The 14,054-nt window shown below is 47.0% G+C and overlaps 1 protein-coding gene across 6 annotated transcripts in view; it reads right to left on the bottom strand.

Moving 5' to 3' along the window:
- Positions 1 to 14,054, bottom strand: part of ITGA9 (integrin subunit alpha 9) — a 354,847-nt gene that overhangs the window by 163,008 nt on the left and 177,785 nt on the right. For all 6 annotated transcript variants that reach the window (XR_014822712.1, XM_021071658.2, XM_021071659.2 and 3 more), the window contains exon 16: positions 9,954 to 10,103. Coding sequence is in view for 5 of the 6 variants with exons in the window: in XM_021071658.2 (XP_020927317.1) it covers positions 9,954 to 10,103 (150 nt within the window). In the remaining variant the exon portion in view is untranslated. The remainder of the gene's footprint in view (positions 1 to 9,953; positions 10,104 to 14,054) is intronic.

The raw sequence follows: 14,054 nt of genomic DNA, 5'->3' as shown, positions 1-14,054 counted from the left end.
GCATCCTCAATGAGCCAGGCTGGAGACTAGGCATTGAAGATCAACAGCTAATAAGAAAAAATAGATTCCTGTCTGCACTGGGCTTCCATTCTAGTAAGGGAAATAGGAAAGCAGTTAGACAAATCTGTAATAATTGTGACAGCTGTCATGAAGGAATCAAATAGTCAGCTTAGGGAGTTCCCACTGTGGCTCAGCAGAAACGAATATGACTAGTATCCTTGAGGATACAGGTTTGATCCCTAGCCTTGCTCAGTGGGTTAAGGATCCGGCATTGCCGTGAGCTGTGGTGTAGGTTGCAGATGTGGCTCAGATCCGAGTTGCTGTGGCTGTGGCATAGGCCAGTGGCTACACTTCTTATTTGACCCCTAGCCTAGGAACCTCCATATGCCGTGGGTGTGGCCCTAAAAAGACAAAGCAAAACAAAACAAAACAAAACCCAAAGAGTATCTCAGTCAGGGGATACAGGGTAGTTGGGGGGGGGTGGCTCTCTGAGTAATAATTAAGCTAAGACCTAAAGAAAGAAGAAACGGCTGCAAAGAAAGCATGGCAAGAGCTATGCAGAAGAGGTATCAGCATGTGCAAAGGGCCTGAGACAGGAAGTGGCTTGCTAAGTCTAAGGGTGGCTGGAGTGTAGCAAGGGCAGCACTGGATGATGCTGGAGGGGCTGGGGCCCCTTGGGCAGGGTCTTTTGGGCCACAGTGAGAGTCTGAATGTTGTTCTAAGGGCGAAGGGAAGCTATTGGTGGGGCGGTGTTATGCACAGAAGTGAGCTGGTCCAAGTAAGAAATGCTAGTGGTCTGAACTAGAGCAATGGCAGTAGAGATGGAGTAAAGAGGATGGATTCATGAGCCTTTTGAGCTTAGGGTGGTACAGCTGGTTCTTGAATTCAGATTGTACATCCATGTATTTGCCCCCTGTGGAACAAAGGGGCATCTCTGTTTCTATTTTACAGACAGGATCATCTGCGCCATATTTTAGATTCCACATATAAGTGATATCGTATGGTATTTGTCTTTTTCCTTCTGGCTTACTTCACTTAGTATGAGAATCTCTAGTTCCATCCATGTTGCTGCAAATGGCATTATTTTATATTTTTTATGGCTGAGCAGTATTCCATTGTATATGTGTACCACATCTTCTTAATCCATTCATCTGTTGATGGACATTTAGGCTGTTTCCATGTCTTAGCTACAGTGAATAGTGCTGCGATGAATACAGGAGTGCGTGTATCTTTTTCAAGGAAAGTTTTGTCCAGATATATGCCCAGGAGTGGGATCGCTGGGTCATATGGTAGTTATATGTTTAGTTTTCTGAGGTACCTCCATACTGTTCTCCATAGTGTTTGTACCAATTTACATTCCCACCAACAGTGCAGGAGGGTTCCCTTTTCTCCACACCCTCTCCAGCAGTTGTTGACTTATTAATGATGGCCATTCTGACTGGTGTGAGGTGGTACCTCATAGTAGTTTTGTTTTGCATTTTTCTAATAATCAGTGATGTTGAGCATTTTTTCATGTGCCTGTTGGCCATCCAAATGTCTTCTTTGGACAGTTATTCCAAGGGTGGAGGAGGGAGGGAGTAGGATGGACAGGCATTTGGAGGTTTGGGGATGCAAACTGTTATATTTGTAATGGATGAGCAATGGGACCCTACTTTACAGCAAAGGGAACTGTGTGTGACTGGGTCACTTTTCCGTACACTAGAAATTGAAGAAACATTGTAAATTAACTACACTTTAATTTTGAAAAAAGCAAAAATAAAATAAAGTCAATAACTTTAGTCACACCTGCAAAGTCCCTTTGCCACGTAATGCATCATATTGACAGGTTCCAGGAATGAGGGTGTGGACATCTTTGGGGGACATTCTGTCTAGCCCTGACCAAGTCTCTTTGGGGGCCTCCTGGGCAAGCATGAGAGCAGTTATCATTTCCAAAACTCTACTCTGGGTACAGGGTTTGAAGACAGGGTCTTGGTCATAACCACTGGTAGGCTCACCTGAAGGGGAAACAAAACACAAGGGCTACTCTGCACGGGGAATCAGTCCAATGGCAGCTCAGTACACAGGCTGGCCAGAGCTTTCCAGGATTGTTGTTTTGTTTTGGCTACGTCCATAGCAGGCAAGACTTTCTGGGCCAGGGATCAAGCCCACACCACAGCAGTAACCAGAGCTATAGCAGTGACAATACTGGGTCCTTAACTGGCTCAGCAACCAGGGAACTCCCAGGATTGTTTCATTTAGTTCCTCCCGTACTCTTTCAGCAGCTGAGACCCACTAAGAACTGATAATGAGTCAACTCTCTGGGTGTATCAGATAGCACCTTCACAAACTCACCTGTAAGACCTTCCTGGGGCCATTGGGAGAGCTCCTGGCTGCCCCCCATCCTGAACTCAGGCAGATCATCTCCCTGAGGCGTGCTCTGATCTCCCACACTCAAGAAGATGCAGTGATCTCCTGACTCTTGCAAGTGCAATCAAGTCCAACTCCCTGGCCAGTGAACAAGTGGCCTCCAGCCCTGAGAGCCCATCTCCTTCCCCTCACCAGATGTTCAGTCACATGGAAGACCACCACCAACATCCATCAGTTCCTCCTCTTCTGTTGGTCTGTCAAACCCCTCCAGCCCTGAACATCCAAATTTGACTTCTTCCCTGAGGCTCTGGCCAATTATCCCTTCTCCATAGAGCATCTCCTCCTCCTCAGCTGGAAGAGGTCTCCAGAGTGCGATTCACACACACTCGTCTGAATCTCATTTTCTCTCTGTGTAAGTTAGTTATTCCTGGACAGTCTCTAAGTCCACTGAAGGCAGCAATGTTTCATTTGTCTTCTTAATCAGGTCTTACATGTAGTAGGCACTCAATTAACTGAATTGCTCTTGGACAGTCCTTTTCTTTTCCTTCCTTCCTTCCTTTCCTTTCTTTTTTTTTTTTTTTTTTTTTTTTTTGTCTTTTGTCTTTTTGTCTTTTGTTGTTGTTGCTATTTCTTGGGCCGCTCCCGCGGCATATGGAGGTTCCCAGGCTAGGGGTCTAATCGGAGCTGTAGCCACCGGCCTACGCCAGAGCCACAGCAACTCAGGATCTGAGCCGCGTCTGCAACCTACACCACAGCTCACGGCAACGCCGGATCGTTAACCCACTAAGCAAGGGCAGGGACTGAACCTCATGGTTCCTAGTCGGATTCGTTAACCACTGCGCCATGGCGGGAACTCCCTTTCTTTCCTTTCTTTCTTTCTTTTTTTTCCTTTTTAAGGCCACACCTGTGCCATGTGGAAGTTCCCAGGCTAGATGTTGATCTGAAGCTGCTGCCAGTCTATGCCACAGCCACAGCTACAACAACATGGGATACGAGCCACATCTGTGACCTAAACTGCAGCTCATGGCAGCCCAGGATCCTTAACCCACTGAGCGAGGCCAGGGATTGAACCAGTATCCTCATGGATACTAGTCAGTTTTGTAATTCCCTGAGCCCACAGTGGGAACTCCCTATTTATTTTTCTTATGGCTGCACCTGCAGCATATGGAAGTTCCTGGCCCAGGGGTCAAATCAGAGCTGCAGCTACAACCCAGGCTGCAGCCATGGCAACACTGGATCCTAGCCATATCTGTGACCTATGCTACAACTTGTGGCAACGCCAGATCTGTAGCACATTGAGCAAGGCCATGGATCAAACCCACATTCTCACAAAGACAATGTTGTGTCCTTAACCCGCTGAGCCACAGTGGGAACTTGCTGCATAGTCCTTTTAAATACTCCTCTGGTTAATGAATGAAATACTTTGTTGTTGCTTGTGTATCAAATATTTCTTGAGGAGAGAGAGGAACATCTCTGCTTTCCTTAAATTTTTAAGGTAAAATACACGCTCATCAGGCTGTATGTCCTACAGATGTTTGCAGGGTTAGAACTTCAATATCTGCCAAGTGCCCAGAATCCCAATCCATCCTCAGCTTGAGTGGCAACCCCACTACTCACTCGGACAGCTTAGCACCTACCTGGAGCCCATTTTCTCCCAAGACTGCTCTTCATCCAGAAGAGAGAAGCCTTGGCCTCCTGCCTGATTAACTCACTCCCACTCAAATGCCTGGGACCCATCAGTAAGCCCGTACTTAACATGCTCCAGTCACCGTCTCCATGTTATATACACGGTCTATGTAGCCAATCCACCTGACCTAGACCCTCAAGGGGGGAAGACTCTGACTCCACGAGATTACCACAATTTAATCCACTCCACTGCACAGTCCTATGTATCAACAAGGGCTTGGTGACTTTTAGTTGAAAAGGCTAAGCCATTTAAATCCTAATTTTATCTGACAACATGACTTGAAGCACTCCAATGAGTTTATTCCTTCCTAGGAAAGAAGTTGGAGCCCTTTGTGGAGATACTCTTTCGGTCATATATACACAAGTTAAAAATCAGCTCTGCCTCCTGGAGTGGGCCCAGCTCTCAGAATCTTTCCTCCCATCAAACTGAGCCAACATCTGGAAGACACATGGAGGAAGATCATTAAATTACCTTCCCCCTCACCCCATAATCAGGAAAAGGAGAATAAGCAAGGATCATTCTCCCAGAATTTTTCTCAGGCTCCTGGACAATCTTCCCAATCTAAGGACAATATTTTTCTTTTATTTTTAATCAAAGAGTCATATGGTTAAAATAATAACCTTCTGCCACACACCTTCCTGTACTGAACCTTCTCTCCAGGGGAACCACTATTATTCTTGTCCATTTATGTTTCTTTTGATGGTTACTTCCTTATCTCTAGCAAATATATTGATATGTCTACTTCCTGAGTTATCAGATTTTGACATTATCTCACTGAATTCCTTCCAAGATAGATAAGTCCTGAACTCACCTACATAATGGCCCATCCCACTGTGCACCTTCCTAATTTTGGCAGGCAAATCATTACTCTTAGCTGCTCTGCTGCACTGGTTCTCAAATGTTAGCTGCTTCAGAATTACCTGATCAGCTTGTTAAACTCAGATCGCTGGGACCTATTCATAAGTTTCTGATTCAAAGGGTCTGGAGTGGAGCCCAAGAATTTTCATTTCTGACAACACCCCAAGGGAGGCTGGTGTTGTTGGTTCAGTGACCACACTTTAAGAAGCACTGCTCTACTGGTAACCTCTACAATTTCAAGTAATAAACAGCTTTTTCTTGTTTGATCAAGTTTTTCAATATCTCTTGGCTCACCAATTGAAAAGATTACAATATTAAAACAACTTCTGTTCTATTTTTACCTCTACACAGTAAAATTTAATGACATTTACATTTTATACTATAACCACAGCTCTGATTGGGGGCTTGATTGTAAATACTGAAAACCAATAAACAGTGCTGTTATTATGGCCACATGATTACTGTTCACAGCAGAGCCAAGACAAGTGTCATGATTATATTTCCTCCTCTAATAGGTGAAAAGTTAAACTATGAGAACCTTCAAATTTTATTGAAGAGAGAATGCTTCTAATATTAAGGTCCTTCTCTTCCATATACTCTTTTACTTGCCTAAAATCCCACCACATTTTAAGTTGTTTTATATGTGAATCATGATGTATTTTTATTTTTCTGGGAGTTTTCGATTGCCTTTATTTTTTCTTTTCCATGGGGAAACCATATATTCCATCTGCACTGTATCCTGAATATTTGCTACTTTCTATTGCCAGCTTCATTCTTCTTGAAGCTCACTGATACCTTTTTGAAAGTGATCACTGTTTTTTGGACTTGGTGCATAGTTGTAATCCTGGAATTTCTTGTCACTAGACTTCTAGGAGTTAGTTCTCACATTTGACAACTTGCTCCTTCTAGTTGTCACCCTTGTTTTCTTGGAGTGCATCTCAGGTAATTCCCTTGGAAGGGTTATCAGGGATGTAAACTTTCCGGGTCCTTGTTTATCTGAACAATGACTGTTTTGACTTCATGCTTGACTGTTAGGCTAAGTGTAAAATCTTAGTTTCAAAATCACTTTCTCTCAGAGCATTGAAGCCCTTCTTTCACATATGTTAACTTCCAATCTTGCTAATAAGGAGTCTGACTAATTAAGTTTTAAGTGGGCATATATCCCTATCATCATCCTGTACTCCCTGTCCTAGAAGCATTTGTAATTTTCCTTAAGTCTTAAGAGTAGTGATAGTTCAAAATGATGTATCTAGGATATTTTTGTTTTATCCTGCTTGCAAGTTGGTGGGTCCTTTACATTTTAAAAGTGTTTCTCTTTAATTCCAGGAAATTGTATTCCATTATCTCTCATAATTTTTTTTTTCATTTTCTGTTTGCTTTTTCTGATATTCCTATTACTTGGATGGAGGACCTTGAAGATGCATCTTTTGGCTCTTTTCTATTCATCTTTTAGTTTTGCTTACTGCTTACTGGTAGATTTCTTATCATTTTCTTCTATTAAATTTTTGGTTCTGCATCCACATTGTTAATTTTCAAGAAGTTTTTCCTCATTCTTTCTTTCTTTTAAAAAGAAAAAGAATTCCTGGCACTTTCAAGTGGATAGAAAGTATTCTTCAATTTCCCTGTGTTTATTACATAGAGTTTAAGTTGGGTTTGGTTTGGGTTCTTGCTTTTTTAGGAACACACCTATGGCATATGGAAGCTCCCAGGCTAGGAGTCAAATGGGAGGTGCAGCTGCTGGCCTATGCCATAGCCACCACAATGCTAGATCCTTTAATCCACTGAGCAAGGTCAGGGATTGAACCTGCATCCTCATGGCTATTAGTTGGCTTCTTAAGGCACTGAGCCACAATGGGAACTCCTAAATTGTTTTTTTTAAATCTTTATAATCTCTTATAAATGTTAAATATTTTATTTCCTTCTGAGTCAGTTATTCTGTATGTGTATTTCAGTATTTTTTTCCCCCTCATGTCCCCCATTTCCCCTCAATTTCAGATGTCCTTGGGTGTCCATTCATTTTAAGAATAAGGTAAAAGGGCTGATTGGAAAATCTGGGTGTTTGGGTGGAAAGTGGGAGCAGAAGGTAGTTTTTAACTACATTGGCGGCTCCAAATGTCAGGAGAAATAAGACTTTCCACTGGGGAAACAGGACCAAACAGTTTACCCAATTCTTTAGAGAAGAATATGCCTGGTTGCTTGCTCTTCTGCATGCCTGAAGTATGTAGGGGTGGGGACAGGGGTTGAAAGTCAACTCTTCCATACACCAACCTTCACTTAACCACTGCCTTCCCTGTTTCCAGCCCTGCTTCTCACTCTTGCACTCCTCGAACTGCTGACCTGGCCATCGCTGCAGCCTCTCTGGACCCAGGGGTAGACAGGCATCCAGCCCCTTCATGTGCGTGCAGTGTTCACTCACTAACCCTCTTCCTCCTTCTTTGCTCACTACAGAAAATTAAGGGACTCTCTCACTGGGTGACACCCTTTCCCCCACAGCATTCCCCTCCCTGTTTGGATGTACTGATTTATACTCACGGTAACGTATGTCTATGTCAGGAAGCATAGACATAAATATTTATGCTTGGTTGAACATGAATCACAGGAATAGCATTTTCATACTAATTTGTCCCTGCATCTCTGGCTTCAATAAGGCTGCCTGAATCTAAAAATGTCAGTAGAGGTTCTAAGATGCTCTTCCCTCAAGAAGGCCCACTCTGTGCCACTGATGGGCTGGTGGGAATGAGGGTTGGGTTCGCTGTGGAAGGGATGCCCAGAGCTAGCAAGACACTGAAGAGAGGAGGCAACCACTGCACTGTGTCATTTCAGAGGTAAAACAAGCACAGGGTACCCTGAAATGATTCCCAGCACCCCGAGTTTGGACCATTCCCAAAACACAAGTTTCTTAGGCCAGCGAGATTCCACCTGAGAGAGCAGAGTAAATCTAGGGCTACAGGGAACTACTGATCTAGGAATCATAATACTGATTCACTAGGTCCCCAGCCTGACCTCTTCACTCACTTCACTGTCAGTAGATGGCGTCGACCTCTACCTCTTCATCAAGGCAGGAGTCACCAGCTTCCTGCCCTGCCTTGTCATCTTCCTTTCCTCAACTCCTCGCCTTCCTCACGCCTCCCCTTCACAACAGCCCCTCCACCCTGCCCACCGCTTAGACACATAGCATCCTCCCGGTCTCACCCCTCACTCCCCAAAGCCTGCTCCAGGCATCAGCGACCAGCAGGACATGCTGGCCACCCTCCAGGGCACTCGTGTTTTGAAAGAAGTTTATGTTTGACTCCAAAGACGCATCCGAAAAGGCAGTGTTGTCGATAGGTTCTGTGTAAACGAGTAGTGGGTGCTGTCAGCTCTGCCCAGCAGTTTCCAACTGCTGCCCCTCCCCCCGCTGATACAGGCGGGTAACGTGCCTCCTTCTCCAGAGAACTGTCCACAACCGGAGGGAGTCTCCTTCATGAAAGGTCACACTCCCCTTCTAGCCCCCATAGCCAGCCAAAGAGGGGGTGCAAAGGGCCAGCTACCTTCCCTCAAAGAGAGGACAGCTCTTTGCTGTAATTACGCTCCAGAGCTCCCTGCGGGGCCAAGACTAGACTTTAGCTGAGGCCACAGCCTTGCTCAGCCCTTTCCCCTTTCCTAGCAGGTTTCTCTTAAGAGCATAGCTTCACTTCACCAGGTGCTCCTAAATCCCTGTCTCGGGCTCTGTTGCTTTTTTTTTTTTTTTTTTTTTGGCCACCCCCCCAGCATGCAGAAGTTTCCGGGCCAGGGATGCAACCCGAGCCATAGCAGTGACAACGCCAGCTCCTTAACTGCTAGGTCAAGCAGGGAACTCCTCAGGCTCTGCTTCTAGGGACGTCTTGGTGAAAAGCTCCCATCTAAGACCCAAACATTTCTCTATGGTTCTGTTTACGACTCTCATCTGCAAGGTGTGGGTCACTGATCTGCTGCTTTTCCCATAAGCTCAGAACAGTCAGAACCATAGGGGCGTGGGGCCAGTGGGTATTTCCACAGCTTTGTCTGCACTCTGCCCTGGAGTCTGGTTTAGCCAAAAACCAGATTTGCCTGACCTTCCCCATGGTCCTGGACCTGAGATGATCTTAGGTGCTTTTTTTTTTTCTTTTTTTTTTTTTTTTTTTTGTCTTTTTTAGGGCTGCACCTATGGCATATGGAGGTTCCCAGGCTAGGGATCAAATTGGAGCTGTAGCTGCCAGCCTACATCACAGCCATGGCAACATGAGATCTGAGCTTGATCTGTGACTTACACCATAGCTCACAGCAATGCTGGATCCTTAACCCGCTGAGTGAGGCCAGGGATCAAACCTGTGTCCTCATGGATGCTAGTCGGGTTCATTAACCGCTGAGCCACAACGAGAACTCTGATCTTAGGTGTTAAAGAGAGATTTGAACTAGACTTGGGATCATAGATTCCTTGCATATTTCCTGCCTACTAGTCAGCGCTGCATGTCTCCCAGATGGCTCGGGGCAGACAGGCCAATGCACTTCGAGGAATTAGTTCACGGCTCATTCCTAGCCCAGAGGGTCCACACCCACACTGCCCGGCAGCTCCTCTGCACAGAAGCACAGCCTAGAATCTGCTGAGCACTGGAAAGGATGGTGACAGCCTGTGCCCACAGGGCTCTGCCTCTCGAAGATGCTGAGTCAGGCATTCTTAACCACAATTCTAGCAAGAGGAAGCTCTTGCTTCTTCACCCCACTCCTGCTCTCACCAATAAAACATGTATAGAGCACCTATTAGGGGTTGATGTGAGCTCTGCAATTAGCGTATGAACAGGAAGCAAGTTTGGGGGCCCAGTGTCCAGTTCATGTCCTCCAAGGGATCCCCATTTTCTAATTTCTGGAGAGCAGACTCAGTGTGTTTCAATCATGTGGTTGTTAAACACCAACCCCCAGCTCATAGATTTCCTTATTTTTGCAGATCAGGGAAAGCGGCCCAGTCAGGGAGTGTGTCTGGCCTCAGTCTCCCCGGCATCCAGGACCATGACTTCTGCATAAGCACCTGCCCTTCAGGTCCCAGTGTGTGCTTCCAGGTCCTCACCTGATTCTTCTGGGCAATCTTCTGTCCCTTCTTCCAGCGGAGCACGGGCGTCAGGGCCGGCAGCTCCTTCTCCTCCTCGCCCGTCACGTGCTCGCCCAGGCTGTAGGCGGCTTCGAACACGATGGGGCTGATGACGTCTTGCACCCTCCGCTGGAACAATAAACACACAGGCCCGTGAGCTGCCAGCACTGGCTGACATCTGCTGAGCATTTCACAGTTTACAAAGACCTTCCACATGGAGTGCCTCCTGGGAGCCTCACAGCCACCCTTGTGGGGTAGGATTTTATTGCTTTTCATATTTCAGATGAGGTAATGAGGCCGAGAGCAATGACCGTCTTGTCCAAGGTCACTCCGCTAATGAGTGGGGGCTTTCCCACTCTACCTCGCCTGGTGCGAATTCACCGTCGCTTTAGCATGTGGAAGGCATTACCTTACTCATCTTCCAAATATTCTTATAAGCAGGCTGGCGGGCAGGCGAGCGAGCATCTGTACTCACACTGCAGGGCTAACCCTTTGCATTCATGGTGTTTTGATCATCAAAGCCCTTCTGCATTGAGATAAATATGGACTGTGTTTTGGGTAGGAGACCTGAAGGCACTGGGGCCTGGCCTCTTCCCAGAGCTGGGTGTTCCACAGAGCCAGGAAGGAAATCGGACCTCTGGCCTATGTTCTTTCCTTTGGAACCCAGGGCTTCAAGAGCCAAGAAAGTGACAGGTCGACAGTTACAATCAACACCTACAAGATGTCAGGCCCTGCACTAGGTATTCTAGAGAGATGAGCCACAACTGGCTCATTCCCCTGCAGCATATAATAAGGGAAAATGAAGAGGCAAGGCCCCCGGGCACAAGGCTGTTAAGGATTTTAAACCACATCTGCTCAATCCTGGAGTTCTTTCTGCACCAGGTCTCACTGCCCCCCAGGGACTCTGGACCCCCGCCCCCGCCTAGGGCCCACAGGTTAGAGTTCAAGGCAGAAACAAAGCATCAGTATCCCCTGCATCATGGGCCAGCATGTTCTATGGGAGGTGGGCTTCCCAAGGGAGCAAGGGACGTCCGAGAAGGTAGCACCAATGAGCCAAGTCCCCATGGCTTGCATCTGTCAGGAAGAGACGGTGGCGGGAGCCAGCCAGGAGGAAGGAATGAGAGGTGCGAGGTGGGCAGGCAGAGCCCAGTAAAGCCCAGAGTCGTGAGCAGAGCCAAGGATTTTACACTACGCTCCATGTAAAGTTTAGTGGAGTTTAGAGCAGATGAATGCTGTGTTCAGATTGGTAGAAAGTTTTAAAGTTTCCAAGAGGGAGTTCCTGTCGTGGCTCAGGAGGAACAAATCTGACTAGTATCCATGAGGACGCAGGTTTGCTGTGGCTGTGGCGTAGGCCAGCGGCTACAGCTCCGACTCAGCCCCTAGCCTGGGAACTTCTATATGCCATGGGTGTGGCCCTAAGAAAACAAAAATAAAAAAATAAAGTTCCCAAGAGGTACATAGTAAGGAGTTGGCTCTACCCACCCCCTAGGTACACAGCACCCCCTCCAGAGGGAAACACACCTGCCTGTTCTGGGGTATCTGTCCAGCTAGGCTGCGAGTAACACTGCTCATGGCACGTTGCACTTTGCCTTCCTTGCTTAGCACATACCCTGGGGGTGGCTCCATGTCAATACATAGAGCACCCCCACTGCTTTTTTACCAGCACATGGCACATGATCAGGGAGGCCCCGCCCTACCAGCCTTTGGACTCAAATCTGCTTAAGGAAGTGAATGGGTGGCAGCCCATCAGTGATGGGTACCAGCAATCTCCAAGATGGGTTCTGTGACCCTCGGTTCCCCCAAGCGGCAGGTAAATGAAAGGCTCTGTGATTGAATAAGTTGGGGGTTAAACAAAGACTCTTTATTCTCTTTTCTTACTGTTTGTTTTTAGGGCAACTGCCTCCCAGAAAGAGCAGGGTGGCCCCAGATTTACTGCAGCACGGAACCCCGTGTTTCCTCGGAGGTTCCTGGGGCGTGTCTGTGGAGCAGAACCTGCTCAGAGACAGTGGAAATCTCCCGTAGCAACCCAGGGGAGGAAGTGGTGCCCCAGCCAAGGCAACACCCCCAAAAGGACAGCCCCTCCCTCGACACTGTGTGTGTTCTGTTTTATCTGTGCTGCATAGGAAAGCAGCAGCAATGTTTACTGGTTTGTTTTTTTTTTTTTTTTTTTTTTTGCATTTCTACAAGGGCAGCTTCCCTCAGCTCAGTCCTACAGTCAAATGGAGGGACTCCTTAGGATAGAGAAGGAGGCTTAGGGTTTGGGCATGGACCCTAATTGCTGACATTTTACTGCTTCCAAAAATTCACCACTATAAAATGAATCTTCTCCTTCATCCTAATATCAATTCAAGTGACAAAGACCTTCATAAGTAGAAAACGATGTAAATAAGAACTTAAGTAAACAGTTTTTCCTACCTATGTAAAGTCTTAAAACTTATATCTGGTAGTTCTCTTGTGGCACAGCAAGTTAAGGATCCAGCATTATCACTGCAGTGGCTTGGGTCGCTGCTGTGGCATGGGTTCGACCCATGGCCCAGGAACTTGCACATATTGTGGGTGTGACCAACAAAACCAAACTTATTTTTGCATTGACTTTTACCATCTGGGAAGATATTCTATAGCTAATAAGGCAGTTTTCCAAATGAAAAAAATAAATAAACTGAAGCTTCTCAAACTGAACACACTTAATCGGACAGACTGAAAGCCAAGAATCTACCTGTTTTTTTTTGTTTTTTTTTTTTTTTTTAAATTGACTGCAGTCTCCTGTTTTGGAAGCTGAAGGAGTCTGGATGGAGAAGAACCCTCTGACTGGTGGCAGCATTTGCGGTGGCTGAGGTTTTATAGGGAATGTAACATAGACACAATTTGAGGTTTATTGGGTGCTTCTTTTATGCCAAGCAACATGCTGGGCCCTAGGGAGACAGAGATGAAAGGCCTGGGAGGAAGCAGGCAGTGGTGACAACGTAGTGCACCATGAACTAGGACAGAGGTGGCTTTGGGAACACAAATGAGAGCAGCTGATTCAGACTGAGGGCTGGCAGGCTTCCTAGAGGAGGTGTCCCTGGGCTCAGTCATAAGACAGACATGAGCTGGACAGCAGGCATAGTCAGTGCACACAGAGGGGTGGAGAGGGCAGGGCGGGCACTGGACTGCATGTCATCCCCAAAGGTGGGAGAGTCAGGCCTGTGGGCAGGAATGCAAGGAGGGGAGACTGAAGCAGAGACCAGATTTCAGAGTGACTTACAGGTAGTGTTGATTTCGACCTACAATCTGGGAGAGCTGGGCGTGGGGGCGATGCTAGAGCCTATGTTACAGAAAACTCCTCCAGTTTCTTGGGGTGGGTGGGGGTGAGATGGGAGGTGGGAAACTTTTTCTAGAAAGTTCCCCCAAACTGTAGCACAGAAGTGGACTGATGGGGACAGGCCTGGGGGCAAGCAGTCTACCATATGGTAGGGATGGAGAGGGCCTAACCCAGGGCCTGAGCAGGGGAGCAATGTGAACCTGACTTAGCCAGAAGATATGGTGGGGTGTGGTGACTGAAGATGGGGGATGAGAGAGAAAGAATTATAGAAGGTGCCGCCATATTCAGCTCAGGTGAGTGAGTGGACCCGGGAGCCCCTCAGTATCATGGGGAACCAAGAGGGAGAACAGGAGTGCACATGGTTCAGGTGTGAGTGTTCTGAGCTTCGTTATAACATGGAAATCCTCTTCTTGTCTACAGATGCCAACTCCACAAGGAATCTCCCAGAATACACTGCTTTGGGCCCCAAACCCCATGCTCCCTTTTCTCCTCCTCCAAACTGTTCCTCTGCTTTAGTGTCCAGGGTCAGCCTCCCTGGCACTGGCTCATCTAGACCCACCACCTATACCAACTCCGTCTACACTGTGAGCTCATCCACCCGTCTCCCCAGGGACGGGCTTTGCCCTCCTTTAAACTGTATCCTCCTCCTCCTCCCTCAGTGCACTTCACACACACGCAGGGCTGCTGGGCTGGGCTCTGAGGTTGAACCGCAGGGTCTGCTGACAAGAGGGAGAGAGACCCTTAGGGATACACAGTGAGGACCCTCATTTCTTTATGGG

This window comes from Sus scrofa, chromosome 13 (assembly GCF_054392235.1).
Source record: "Sus scrofa isolate SSC_HxYL_T2T_F1_AM1 chromosome 13, Sscrofa_HxYL_maternal_Yorkshire_Landrace_v2.0, whole genome shotgun sequence".
NCBI lineage: Eukaryota > Metazoa > Chordata > Mammalia > Artiodactyla > Suidae > Sus > Sus scrofa.
Note: the sequence above shows the minus strand (reverse complement) of the source record. Positions and strands in the feature narration are given on the sequence as shown.